General features: G+C 41.0%; 1 protein-coding gene across 1 annotated transcript in view; it reads right to left on the bottom strand.

Annotated features, from left to right (window-relative positions):
* The window catches only part of LOC110295332 (transmembrane emp24 domain-containing protein 11), a 32109-nt gene that overhangs the window by 1316 nt on the left and 15486 nt on the right, over positions 1-15307 (bottom strand). Inside the window, exons 3-4 of the mRNA XM_021163846.2 lie at positions 1307-1432; positions 383-529 (exon numbers count right to left, since the gene is read on the bottom strand). Of these exons, the coding sequence (XP_021019505.1) occupies positions 383-529; positions 1307-1432 (273 nt within the window). The remainder of the gene's footprint in view (positions 1-382; positions 530-1306; positions 1433-15307) is intronic.

A 15307-nucleotide genomic window follows, 5' to 3' on the forward strand; every position in this document is an offset into this window, starting at 1 on the left:
TGTAAATGAAGAAAATATCTAATAAAAATATTAAAAAAAGGAACTGTGATCCTGAATGTGCACATAATTGGGTCTCTACAAGTGAATGGAACATGACTGGAAGCATTCCTTTGTTTTATAAGCTCAAATCCTTTGTTACTGGGTGAATGCTTGGCTAGTAGCTTTGGAGGCAAATGAGCCTCAATTCCCTTTACTAAAGGAACTTATGGGCCAGCAGAGTGAAGAAAGGTGACTCTGTCTCTCTACTCCCTTCACATCCACACAGTTCTAGCTTAGAAAGACTGAGGGCAGGCAGTTTGTTCTATCCTTGGTTCAAAGATTTTGTGTTGAGAAATGAATTTTTGACAAGAAGAGATAAACTAAGTTGAATAGACAGACTGACCCTTTGATAGTCTTGTTCTTTGAGTATTTGCTCCACTTGTTCAATTAGATGTTGAAGCTTGAAGGTTACTTCAATAACTTTATCCTTTGCTTGAACAATAGCTGCATCAGGGTTATGTTCTCCAACTCGAATATCTAAGTGGATGCGCTGTACAAACAGTAAAAAAAAAGGGGGGGGGGAACAAACCCTTGCATGTTTGAATTAAATTAGCTGTAGTCTTTTCCTTTCCTTTCTCTTTGTGTTATTGTTTTCTTGGTTTCTCTCACTTACTCCCTTTCATGACTGAGGTTCCACACCATCTTGAGTTACTTTATTATTTTTGCCCACACTATCACTCTATGTCTTACTCTACTCTACTCTACTCTACTCTACTCTACTCTACTCTACTCTACTCTACTCTACTCTACTCTACTCAATAGTCTTTCTCATAATAACATTTATTTTTGTGGTAACCCATTGACCTTAACATATATTTATACCTTCATGAACATTAAATTTATTGTTAGGTAATACCTCGTTGTTGAGAAAAATTTATTATTGTTCATGGAAGTTTCTCTTTACATAGAGCTGAATTTTGTATACTGACATTTAGAAAATAGTAAATCACCCCTGTACCATGTAAGAGTTTTCGTTATTAGAATTCCATTATTAATTCACTCTTCAGCCTTCACTTGTTTTCAAGCCTGAGTAATCACAGCTCTTTTAACCTTCCCTCACAACAATTACTTTTCAAACCCTTTAATCAACTTTATGGTTCCCTTTGAACACCTTCCAATCTCTCCAGCTCCCTCTTTGGTTGTTGTACCAAGACCTGTACATATATCTTTATTAAGTTCCCAGTCAGTTTGAGTGACTCTGCAAACCAATGCCATACTTGAATAGTGATTTTGTGTTCAACAACAGAATATATAGGCAGATACTCACCAGCTTACTTCCTCCAAATGACACAAACTGTGTAGAATTAGATTCTAAGCAAATGATGTGTTCACCAGATGAATGAGAAGTAAAATAGAATGTTCCTTGTGCACCATATAACTTGGATAATAATACCTAGGGTTGAGAGTATCAACAGTTTATTATTCTCTATTTTTAACCTTTATTTTAATAGGTGTATTAAAATTATACAGTCTTGATGAAAAACAAAATGGTTAATAAACATGAAAACTACTCAGCCTTACAAGTAACAAAAATTCAAATTATAGCAAAATGTCCCTTGTTTATCCTGAGGTTCGGAAGGATTTTAAAATTCTTGGGTGGTATGGAAGAATAAATAGTCTCCAAAGAGTGTTTGGAAGGACTGAGCAACTAAACTGTTTTGGACAACAGTTAAGCAATGTGTGTTAAAACTTACAAAATATATAATCATTAAATCAGCAACCCTACCTAGAGAAGAATATTTTATTAACATGTAGAAGTTACAAAGTTACACAGAAGATAATATTTACTGTGCTACTTGTGATAGCAAGATTGTCACTTTGAAATAAGGAAACATCAACTAAGGAATAGTATGTAACAGTAAAGGAAAATAAAAGAACCAGGTATCTATACTAAAGATGTTCATGCACTAATGCAGTGTATATGTGTGTCTGTCTCTGTCTCTGTCTCTGTCTCTGTCTCTCTGGTTTTCGAGTCAGGGTTTCTCTGTGTAGCCCTGGCTGTCCTGGAACTCACTCTGTAAACCAGGCTGGCCTAGAACTCAGAAACCCACCTGCCTCTGCCTCCCAAGTGCTGGGATTAAAGTACACCACCACTGCCTCACGTATGTATGTCTCTTACTATTTTAGGTGTCTTCAAACTCTTAATCTAGATATCTCTATTTCTGGAGCATTGAGATTACAGATGCACCACCACATCTGACTCTTTATGCTCATTTACAGAAGAAATCTTAGATAATATTTTTATAAAAAGCATTGTTTGTAAAAGTATCTCTCTCTCTCTCTCCATGTGTGTTTGTGATACCTATTATAACAAGCAAAATCTTAGCAAACTGAGAACCCTAGTTCTTAGATGAATTAGATAATTGAATTCACATGATAAACATTTCCACAGAACCGGAGAGATAGACAGATGGATACAAAGAATTACAACTCACTAGAGCAAAATGCACAAGTAAAAAAAAAAAAAAAAAACTATGGAAGCTGGTACTAGATTCCTTTTTTTTTTTTTTTTATATTTTTATTACATAATTTCCTCAATTACATTTCCAATACTATCCCAAAAGTCCCCCATAGCGCCCCCCACTTCCCTACCCACCCATTCCCATTCTTTTGGCCCTGGCATTCCCCTATATTGGGGCATATAAAGTTTGCAAGTCCAATGGGCCTCTCTTTCCATTGATGGCCGACTAGGCCATCTTTCGATACATATGCAGCTAGAGACAAGAGCTCCAGGGTTCCGGTTAGTACATCATGTTGTTCCAACAATAGGGTTGCAGATCCCTTTAGCTCCTTGGGTACTTTCTCTAGCTTCTCCATTGGGAGCCCTGTGATACATCCAATAGCTGACTGTGAACATCCACTCCTGTGTTTGCTAGGCCCCGGCATCGTCTCACAAGAGACAGCTATATTTGGGTCCTTTCAGCAAGATCTTGCTAGTGTATGCAATGGTGTCAGCGTTTAGAAGCTGATTATGGGACGGATCCCTGGATACAGCAGTCTCTAAATGGTCCATCCTTTCATCACAGCTACGAACTTTGTCTCTGTAGCTCCTTCCCTGGGTGTTTTGTTCCCAATTCTAAGAAGGTGCACAGTGTCCACACTTTGGTCTTCATTCTTCTTGAGTTTCATGCGTTTAGCAAATTGTATCTTATATCTTGGGTATCCTAAGTTTTGGGCTAATATCCACTTATCAATGAATACATATTGTGTGAGTTCTTTTGTGATTGTGTTACTTCACTCAAGATGATGCCCTCCAGGTCCATCCATTTGCCTAGGAATTTCATAAATTCATTCTTTTTAATAGCTGAGTAGTACTCCATTGTGTAAATGTACCATAATTTCTGTATCCATTCCTCTGTTGAGGGACATCTGGGTTCTTTCCAGCTTCTGGCTATTATAAATAGGGCTGCTATGAACATAGTGGAGCATGTGTCCTTTTTACCGGTTGGGACATCTTCTGGATATATGCCCAGGAGAGGTATTGCTGGATCCTCCGGTAGTACTATGTCCAATTTTCTGAGGAACCGCCAGACTGATTTCCAGAGTGGTTGTACAAGCTTGCAATCCCACCAACAATGGAGGAGTGTTCCTCTTTCTCCACATCCTCGCCAGCATCTGCTGTCACCTGAATTTTTGATCTTAGCCATTCTGACTGGTGTGAGGTGGAATCTCAGGGTTGTTTTGATTTGCATTTCCCTGATGATTAAGGATGTTGAACATTTTTTCAGGTGCTTCTCTGCCATTCGGTATTCCTCAGGTGAGAATTCTTTGTTCAGTTCTGAGCCCCATTTTTTAATGGGGTTATTTGACTTTCTGGAGTCCACCTTCTTGAGTTCTTTATATATATTGGATATTAGTCCCTTATCTGATTTAGGATAGGTGAAGATCCTTTCCCAATCTGTTGGTGGTTTTTTTGTCTTATTGATGGTGTCTTTAGCCTTGCAGAAGCTTTGTAGTTTCATGAGGTCCCACTTGTCAATTCTCGATCTTACAGCACAAGCCATTACTGTTCTATTCAGGAATTTTTCCCCTGTGCCCATATCTTCAAGGCTTTTCCCCACTTTCTCCTCTATAAGTTTCAGTGTCTCTGGTTTTATGTGAAGTTCCTTGATCCACTTAGACTTGACCTTAGTACAAGGAGATAGGAATGGATCGATTCGCATTCTTCTACATGTTAACAACCAGTTGTGCCAGCACCATTTGTTGAAAATGCTGTCTTTCTTCCACTGGATGTTTTTAGCTCCCTTGTCGAAGATCAAGTGACCATAGGTGTGTGGGTTCATTTCTGGGTCTTCAATTCTATTCCATTGGTCTATTTGTCTGTCACTATACCAGTACCATGCAGTTTTTATCACAATTGCTCTGTAGTAGAGCTTTAGGTCCGGCATGGTGATTCCACCAGAGGTTCTTTTATCCTTGAGAAGAGTTTTTGCTATCCTAGGTTTTTTGTTATTCCAGATGAATTTGCAGATTGCACTTTCTAATTCGTTGAAGAATTGATTTGGAATTTTGATGGGGATTGCATTGAATCTGTAGATTGCTTTTGGCAAGATAGCCATTTTTACAATGTTGATCCTGCCAATCCATGAGCATGGGAGATCTTTCCATCTTCTGAGATCTTCTATAATTTCTTTCTTCAGAGACTTGAAGTTTTTATTATACAGATCTTTCACTTCCTTAGTTAGAGTCACGCCAAGATATTTTATATTATTTGTGACTATTGAGAAGGGTGTTGTTTCCCTAATTTCTTTCTCAGCCTGTTTATTCTTTGTGTAGAGAAAGGCCATTGATTTGTTTGAGTTAATTTTATATCCAGCTACTTCACCGAAGCTGTTTATCAGGCTTAGGAGTTCTCTGGTGGAATTTTTAGGGTCACTTATATATACTATCATATCATCTGCAAAAAGTGATATTTTGACTTCCTCTTTTCCAATTTGTATCCCTTTGATCTCCTTTTGTTGTCGAATTGCTCTGGCTAGGACTTCAAGTACAATGTTGAATAGGTATGGAGAAAGTGGACAGCCTTGTCTAGTCCCTGATTTTAGAGGGATTGCTTCAAGCTTCTCACCATTTACTTTGATGTTGGCTACTGGTTTGCTGTAGATTGCTTTTATCATGTTTAGGTATGGGCCTTGAATTCCTGATCTTTCCAAGACTTTTATCATGAATGGGTGTTGGATCTTGTCAAATGCTTTTTCCGCATCTAAGGAGATGACCATGTGGTTTTTATCTTTGAGTTTGTTTAAATACTGGATTACGTTGATGGATTTCCGTATATTGAACCATCCCTGCATCCCTGGGATGAAACCTACTTGGTCAGGATGGATGATTGTTTTGATGTGTTCTTGGATTCGGTTAGCAAGAACTTTATTGAGGATTTTTGCATCAATATTCATAAGGGATATTGGTCTGAAGTTTTCTATCTTTGTTGGGTCTTTTTGTGGTTTAGGTATCAGAGTAATTGTGGCTTCATAGAATGAGTTGGGTAGAGTACCTTCTGTTTCTCTTTTGTGGAATAGTTTGTGAAGAACTGGGATTAGATCTTCTTTGAAGGTCTGATAGAACTCTGCACTAAACCCATCTGGTCCTGGGCTTTTTTTAGTTGGGAGACTATTAATGACTGCTTCTATTTCTTTGGGGGATATAGGGCTGTTTAGATCATTAACCTGATCTTGATTCAACTTTGGTACCTGGTATCTGTCTAGGAACTTGTCCATTTCATCCAGGTTCTCCAGTTTTGTTGAGTATAGCCTTTGGTAGAAGGATCTGATGGTGTTTTGGATGTCTTCAGGATCTGTTGTTATGTCTCCTTTTTCATTTCTGATTTTGTTAATTAGGATGCTTTCCCTGTGCCCTCTAGTGAGTCTGGCTAAGGGTTTATCTATCTTGTTGATTTTCTCAAAGAACCAGCTCCTTGATTGGTTGATTCTTTGAATAGTTTTTCTTGTTTCCACTTGGTTGATTTCACCCCTGAGTTTGATTATTTCCTGCCGTCTACTCCTCTTGGGTGAATTTGCTTCCTTTTGTTCTAGTGCTTTTAGGTGTGTTGTCAAGCTGCTAATGTGTGCTCTCTCTAGTTTCCTTTTGGAGGCACTCAGAGCTATGAGTTTTCCTCTTAGAAATGCTTTCATTGCGTCCCATAAGTTTGGGTATGTTGTGGCTTCATTTTCATTGAACTCTAAAAAGTCCTTAATTTCTTTCTTTATTCCTTCCTTGACCAAGGTATCATTGAGAAGAGTGTTGTTCAGTTTCCACGTGAAGGTGGGCTTTCTATTATTTATTTTGTTATTGAAGATCAGCCTTAGTCCATGGTGATCTGATAGGATGCATGGGACAATTTCAATATTTTTATATCTGTTGAGGCCTGTTTTGTGACCAATTATGTGGTCAATTTTGGAGAAGGTACCATGAGGTGCTGAGAAGAAGGTATATCCTTTTGTTTTAGGATAGAATGTTCTGTAGATATCTGCCAGATCCATTTGATTCATAATTTCTCTTAGTTTCACTGTGTCCCTGTTTAGTTTCTGTTTCCATGATCTGTCCATTGGTGAAAGTGGTGTGTTGAAGTCTCCCACTATTATTGTATGAGGTGCAATGTGTGCTTTGAGATTTACTAAAGTTTCTTTAATGAATGTGGCTGCCTTTGTATTTGGAGCATAGATATTCAGGATTGATAGTTCCTCTTGGAGGATTTTACCTTTGATGAGTATGAAGTGTCCCTCCCTGTCTTTTTTAATGACTTTGGGTTGGAAGTCAATCTTATCAGATATTAGAATGGCTACTCCAGCTTGTTTCTTCATGCCATTTGCTTGGAGAATTGTTTTCCAGCCTTTCATTCTGAGGTAGTGTCTATCCTTTTCTCTGAGATGAGTTTCCTGTAAGCAGCAAAATGTTGGGTCTTGTTTGTGTAGCCAGTTTGTTAGTCTATGTCTTTTTATCGGGGAGTTGAGTCCATTGATATTAAGAGATATTAAGGAAAAGAAATTGGTGTTTCCTGTTATTTTTGATGTTAAAGTTGGCATTTTGTTCTTGTGGCTGTCTTCTTTTAGGTTTGTTGAGGGATTACCTTCTTGTTGTTTCTAGGGCGTGGTTCCTGTCCTTGTATTGGTTTTTTTCTGTTATTATCCTTTGAAGGGCTGGATTCGTGGAGAGATAATGTGTGAATTTGGTTTTGTCGTGGAATACTTTGGTTTCTCCATCTATGTTAATTGAGAGTTTGGCTGGGTATAGTAGCCTGGGCTGGAATTTGTGTTCTTTTAGTGTCTGTATAACATCTGTCCAGGATCTTCTGGCTTTCATAGTCTCTGGTGAAAAATCTGGTGTAATTCTGATAGGCTTGCCTTTATATGTTACTTGGCCTTTTTCTCTTACTGCTTTTAGTATTCTATCTTTATTTAGAGCATTTGTTGCTCTGATTATTATGTGTCGGGAGGTATTTCTTTTCTGATCCAGTCTATTTGGAGTTCTGTAGGCTTCTTGTATGTTCATGGGCATCTCTTTCTTTAGATTTGGGAAGTTTTCTTCTATAATTTTGTTGAAGATGTTTGCTGGTCCTTTGAGTTGAAAATCTTCATTCTCATCCACTCCTATTATCCGTAGGTTTGGTCTTCTCATTATGTCCTGTATTTCTTGGATGTTTTGAGTTAGGATCTTTTTGCATTTTACATTTTCCTTGATTGTTGTGCCGATGTTCTCTATGGAATCTTCTGCACCTGAGATTCTCTCTTCCATCTCTTGTATTCTGTTGCTGATGCTTGCATCTATGGTTCCAGATTTCTTTCCTAGGGTTTCTATCTCCAGTGTTGCCTCATTTTGGGTTTTCTTTATTGTGTCTACTTCCCTTTTTAGGTCTAGTATGGTTTTGTTCATTACCATCATCTGTTTGGATGTGTTTTCCTGTTTTTCTGTAAGGACTTCTACCTGTTTGATTATGTTATCATGTTTTTCTTTAAGGATTTGTAACTCTTTAGCAGTGTTCTCCTGCAATTCTTTAAGGGATTTTTGTGCTTCCTCTTTATTGTCTTCTTCCTTTTTAGCAGTGTTCTCCTGCATTTCTTTAAGTGTGTTATTAACGTCCTTCTTGAAGTCCTCTATCATCATCAGGAGATATGCTTTTAAATCCGTGTCTAGCTTTTCCGGTGTGTTGGGTGCCCTGGACTGGGTGAAGTGGGGGTGCTGGGTTCTGATGATGGTGAGTGGTCTTGGTTTCTGTTAGTAAGATTATTACGTTTACCTTTCGCCATCTGGTAATCTCTGGGGTTAGTTGTTATAGTTGTCACTATTTAAAGATTGGAGCAGAAGCTGTGTTCCACTCACCAGCAGTCCCAAAATCCTGCGGCGGGGGTCGTGGGTAGCTGGCGGGTGTCAGGCAACCCTGCGCTCCCGCTACCCTGGCGCTGATCCGGCCGGGTGAGGCCTGTGGCCCTACTCAGGCTGGTTTCTGCTTCCCTAACTAATGCAGTCTCAGGTCCCGCGCAATTGGATTGGAGCAGAAGCTGTGCTCCCCTCACCAGAAGTCTTAAGATCCTGTGGCGGGTGTTGTGGGCAGTTGGCGAGTGTCAGGAGACCCTGCGCCCCAGCTGCTCAGGTGCTTTTCTGACCGGAAGAGGCTTGTGGCCCTGTGTGGGCCGGATTTCTCTCTCCCCAACCAGAGCAGTCTCAGGTCCCACTTGATTGGACTGGAGCAGAAGCTGTGTTCCACTCACCAGCAGTCCCAAAATCCTGCGGCGGGGGTCGTGGGTAGCTGGCGGGTGTCAGGCAACCCTGCGCTCCCGCTACCCTGGTGCTGATCCGGCCGGGTGAGGCCTGTGGCCCTACTCAGGCCGGTTTCTGCTTCCCTAACTAATGCAGTCTCAGGTCCCGCGCAATTGGATTGGAGCAGAAGCTGTGTTCCACTCACCAGCAGTCCCAAAATCCTGCGGCGGGGGTCGTGGGTAGCTGGCGGGTGTCAGGCAACCCTGCGCTCCCGCTACCCCGGCGCTGATCCAGCCGGATGAGGCCTGTGGTCCTACTCAGGCCGGTTTCTGCTTCCCTAACTAATGCAGTCTCAGGTCCCGCGCAATTGGGTTGGAGCAGAAGCTGTGCTCCCCTCACCAGAAGTCTTAAGATCCTGTGTCGGGTGTTGTGGGCAGTTGGCAAGTGTCAGCAGACCCTGCGCCCCAGCTGCTCAGGTGCTTTTCCGACCGGAAGAGGCTTGTGGCCCTGTGTGGGCCGGATTTCTCTCTCCCCAACCAGAGCAGTCTCAGGTCCCGCGTGATTGGACTGGAGCAGAAGCTGTGTTCCACTCACCAGCAGTCCCAAAATCCTGCGGCGGGGGTCGTGGGTAGCTGGCGGGTGTCAGGCAACCCTGCGCTCCCGCTACCCTGGCGCTGATCCGGCCGGGTGAGGCCTGTGGCCCTACTCAGGCTGGTTTCTGCTTCCCTAACTAATGCAGTCTCAGGTCCCGCGCAATTGGATTGGAGCAGAAGCTGTGCTCCCCTCACCAGAAGTCTTAAGATCCTGTGGCGGGTGTTGTGGGCAGTTGGCGAGTGTCAGCAGACCCTGCGCCCCAGCTGCTCAGGTGCTTTTCTGACAGGAAGAGGCTTGTGGCCCTGTGTGGGCCGGATTTCTCTCTCCCCAACCAGAGCAGTCTCAGGTCCCGCGTGATTGGACTGGAGCAGAAGCTGTGTTCCACTCACCAGCAGTCCCAAAATCCTGCGGCGGGGGTCGTGGGTAGCTGGTGGGTGTCAGGCAACCCTGCGCTCCCGCTACCCTGGCGCTGATCCGGCCGGGTGAGGCCTGTGGCCCTACTCAGGCCGGTTTCTGCTTCCCTAACTAATGCAGTCTCAGGTCCCGCGCAATTGGATTGGAGCAGAAGCTGTGCTCCCCTCACCAGAAGTCTTAAGATCCTGTGTCGGGTGTTGTGGGCAGTTGGCGAGTGTCAGGAGTGGTACTAGATTCCTTGTATCAGGTACATCATATCATATTTATATCTATATATCTACATCTCTCTATATGTCTATGTATGTCATAATGAAAGGTGAAAATCATGCATGAAGAGAGTACAGCATAAATGCAAGGATATTAGAATTAAGGGTATTAGAATTGCCAGATCAAGAATTTTTCTGCTAAAGGATTACCAGGCCAGGATTTTTGTAAAATCTGTGCCAAAGAATATAATGGGAAAAGTAGACAACATGAAAGAATATGTGGGTCATATGAATAGAGAAACTCTAAGAAAATAAATGATGAGACAGAATATACTGTAAAAAGAAATAAAGGCTGTTTTTTGGGGTATTTATTAGTGGTTGACTGTTACTGAAAATAGGTTTTTTTAAAATATGAGAACAGACTGACTTCCAAAACCAAAAACCAAAAAGAAAACTAAGTGGGACAAAATATCCAAGAATTGTGGAGGAAACTACAAAAACTTAATATCCATACTGGTGGTATCAGCAAGAGAGAGAGAGAGAGAGAGAGAGAGAGAGAGAGAGAGAGAGAGAGAGAGAGAGAGAGAGAGAGAGAGAGAGAGAGAAAGGAAAATGAGAAACATTTAAAGTAGCATGGACAAACCTGAAGCAAACTTTGGAGAGTATTTGAAGTAAAAATAAAAATTTTAAGTTAATGTCAGATAGATACCAGATGTGGTTGTAAAGAATTCAGGAAACACCATGCAGGGTTAATGCCAAAGCAAAACAAAGAGTCCCAACAAAACTCCACCTACATATATCATATTACATTGAAGGGGACATTTACCTATAGAAGAGTAAAGATGCCTGACTTTTTGTTAACTATACAAGAGGAAAGTGAAGGTAATACCTAGTGTGTCAGGAGAGAAGAACCTACTAACTTAGGTCTTTGCAAAATCGTCCTTAAGAGTTGACCACAGATACTGTATTGGAAAAATGAGAATTGGGAGAATGTGTCAGCAGAACTACCTTCTCTGAAATGTTAAAGGAAGTTCTCCAATAAGAATGGTGATGATGCTCTTCCGGCCAGACCAGCACAGGGTAGCGAGAGTGCAGGGTCGGCTGACACCCACCAGCTACCCACGATACCCGCCACAGGATTTTGAGACTTCTGGTGAGTGGAACACAGCTTCTGCTCCAGTCCAATTACGCGGGACCTGAGACTGCTTTGGTTGGGGAGGCAGAAATCTGGCCTGAGTAGGGCCACAAGCCTCTTCCGGTCAGAACAGCACCGGGGTAGCTAGGGCGCAGGGTCGGCTGACACTCGCCAGCTACCCACAACACCCGCCACAGGATCTTAAGACTTCTGGTGAGTGGAACACAGCTTCTGCTCCAATCCAATTGCGCGCGGGACCTGAGACTGCATTAGTTAGGAAAGCAGAAAACCGGCCTGAGTAGGGCCACAGGCCTCTTCCGGCCGGACCAGCACCTGGGAAGCTAGAGCACAGGGTCGGCTGACACCCGCCAGCTACCCACGACACCCGCCACAGGATTTTGAGACTTTGGGTGAGTGGAACACAGAGTCTGTTCCAATCTTTAAATAGTGACAACGATAACAACTAACCCCAGAGATTACCAGATGGCAAAAGGTAAACGTAATAATCTTACTAACAGAAACCAAGACCACTCACCATCATCAGAACCCAGGACCCCCACTTCGCCCAGTCCAGGGCACCCCAACACACCGGAAAAGCTAGACACGGATCTAAAAGCATATCTCATGATGATGGTAGAGGACATCAAGAAGGACTTTAATAACTCACTTAAAGAATTACAGGAGAACAAGCTAAAGAGTTACAAGTCCTTAAAGAAAAACAGGATAACACAATCAAACAGGTAGAAGTCCTTAAAGAAAAACAGGATGACACAATCAAACAGGTAGAAGTCCTTAAAGAAAAACAGGAAAACACATCCAAACAGATGATGGAAATGAACAAAACCATACTAGACCTAAAAAGGGAAGTAGACACAATAAAGAAAACCCAAAATGAGGCAACACTTGAGATAGAAACCGTAGGAAAGAAATCTGGAACCACAGAAACGAGCATCAGCAACAGAATACAAGAGATGGAAGAGAGAATCTCAGGTGCAGAAGATTCCATAGAGAACATTGGCACAACAATCAAGGAAAATGTAAAACGCAAAAAGATCCTAACTCAAAACATCCAAGAAATACAGGACACAATGAGAAGACCAAACCTACCGATAATAGGAGTGGATGAGAATGAAGATTTTCAACTCAAAGGACCAGCAAACATCTTCAACAAAATTATAGAAGAAAACTTCCCAAACCTAAAGAAAGAGATGCCCATGAACATACAAGAAGCCTACAGAACTCCAAATAGACTGGACCAGAAAAGAAATACCTCCCGACACATAATAATCAGAGCAACAAATGCACTAAATAAAGATAGAATACTAAAAGCAGTAAGAGAAAAAGGCCAAGTAACATATAAAGGCAAGCCTATCAGAATTACACCAGATTTTTCACAAGAGACTATGAAAGCCAAAAGAGCCTGGACAGATGTTATACAGACACTAAAAGAACACAAATTCCAGCCCAGGCTACTATACCCAGCCAAACTCTCAATTAACATAGATGGAGAAATCAAAGTATTCCACGACAAAACCAAATTCACACATTATCTCTCCACAAATCCAGCCCTTCAAAGGATAATAACAGGAAAAAACCAATACAAGGACAGGAACCACGCCCTAGAAACAACAAGAAGGTAATCCCTCAACAAACCTAAAAGAAGACAGCCACAAGAACAGAATGCCAACTTTAACAACAAAAATAACAGGAAACAACAATTACTTTTCCTTAATATCTCTTAATATCAATGGACTCAACTCCCCGATAAAAAGACATAGACTAACAAACTGGCTACACAAACAAGACCCAACATTTTGCTGCTTACAGGAAACTCATCTCAGAGAAAAAGATAGACACTACCTCAGAATGAAAGGCTGGAAAACAATTTTCCAAGCAAATGGCATGAAGAAACAAGCTGGAATAGCCATTCTAATATCTGATAAGATTGACTTCCAACCCAAAGTCATCAAAAAAGACAGGGAGGGGCACTTCATACTCATCAAAGGTAAAATCCTCCAAGAGGAACTATCATTCCTGAATATCTATGCTCCAAATACAAAGGCAGCCACATTCATTAAAGAAACTTTAGTAAATCTCAAAGCACACATTGCACCTCATACAATAATAGTGGGAGACTTCAACACACCACTTTCACCAATGGACAGATCATGGAAACAGAAACTAAACAGGGACACAGTGAAACTAACAGAAGTTATGAATCAAATGGATCTGGCAGATATCTACAGAACATTCTATCCTAAAAGAAAAGGATATACCTTCTTCTCAGCACCTCATGGTACCTTCTCCAAAATTGACCACATAATTGGTCACAAAACAGGCCTCAACAGATACAATAATATTGAAATTGTCCCATGCATCCTATCAGATCACCATGGACTAGGGCTGATCTTCAATAACAAAATAAATAATAGAAAGCCAACATTCATGTGGAAACTGAACAACACTCTTCTCAATGATACCTTGGTCAAGGAAGGAATAAAGAAAGAAATTAAGGACTTTTTAGAGTTCAATGAAAATGAAGCCACAACATACCCAAACTTATGGACGCAATGAAAGCATTTCTAAGAGGAAAACTCATAGCTCTGAGTGCCTCCAAAAAGAAACTAGAGAGAGCACACACTAGCAGCTTGACAACACACCTAAAAGCTCTAGAAAAAAGGAAGAAAATTCATCCAAGGGAGTAGACGCCAGGAAATAAACTCAGGGGCGAAATCAACCAAGTGGAAACAAGAAGAACTATTCAAAGAATCAACCAATCAAGGAGCTGGTTCTTTGAGAAAATCAACAAGATAGATAAACCCTTAGCCAGACTCACTAGAGGGCACAGGGAAAGCATCCTAATTAACAAAATCAGAAATGAAAAAGGAGACATAACAACAGATCCTGAAGACATCCAAAACACCATCAGATTCTTCTACCAAAGGCTATACTCAACAAAACTGGAGAACCTGGATGAAATGGAGAAGTTCCTAGACAGATACCTGGTACCAAATTGAATCAAGATCAGGTTAATGATCTAAACAGCCCTATATCCCCCAAAGAAATAGAAGCAGTCATTAATAGTCTGCCAACCAAAAAAAGCCCAGGACCAGATGGGTTTAGTGCAGAGTTCTATCAGACCTTCAAAGAAGATCTAATCCCAGTTCTTCACAAACTATTCCACAAAAGAGAAACAGAAGGTACTCTACCCAACTCATTCTATGAAGCCACAATTACTCTGATACCCAAACCACAAAAAGACCCAACAAAGATAGAAAACTTCACACCAATATCCCTTATGAATATTGATGCAAAAATACTCAATAAAATTCTTGCTAACCGAATCCAAGAACACATCAAAACAATCATCCATCCTGACCAAGTAGGTTTCATCCCAGGGATGCAGGGATGGTTCAATATACGGAAATCCATCAACGTAATCCAGTATATAAACAAACTCAAAGACAAAAACCACATGGTCATCTCGTTAGATGCGGAAAAAGCATTTGACAAGATCCAACACCCATTCATGATAAAAGTCTTGGAAAGATCAGGAATTCAAGGCCCATACCTAAACATGATAAAAGCAATCTACAGCAAACCAGTAGCCAACATCAAAGTAAATGGTGAGAAGCTTGAAGCAATCCCTCTAAAATCAGGGACTAGACAAGGCTGTCCACTTTCTCCATACCTATTCAACATAGTACTTGAAGTCCTAGCCAGAGCAATTCGACAACAAAAGGAGATCAAAGGGATACAAATTGGAAAAGATGAAGTCAAAATATCACCTTTTGCAGATGATATGATAGTATATATAAGTGACCCTAAAAATTCCACCAGAGAACTCCTAAACCTGATAAACAGCTTCGGTGAAGTAGCTGGATATAAAATTAACTCAAACAAATCAATGGCCTTTCTCTACACAAAGAATAAACAGGCTGAGAAATAAAGTAGGGAAACAACACCCTTCTCGATAGTCACAAATAATATAAAATATCTTAGCGTGACTCTAAGGAAGTGAAAGATCTGTATAATAAAAACTTCAAGTCTCTGAAGAAAGAAATTATAGAAGATCTCAGAAGATGGAAAGATCTCCCATGCTCATGCATTGGCAGGATCAACATTGTAAAAATGGCTATCTTGCCAAAAGCAATCTACAGATTCAATGCAATCCCCATCGAAATTCCAACTCAATTCTTCAACGAATTAGAAAGTGCAATCTGCA

The sequence above is a fragment of the Mus caroli genome, unplaced genomic scaffold (genome assembly GCF_978045245.1).
Source record: "Mus caroli unplaced genomic scaffold, Mus_caroli_1 scaffold_4, whole genome shotgun sequence".
NCBI classification, from domain to species: domain Eukaryota; kingdom Metazoa; phylum Chordata; class Mammalia; order Rodentia; family Muridae; genus Mus; species Mus caroli.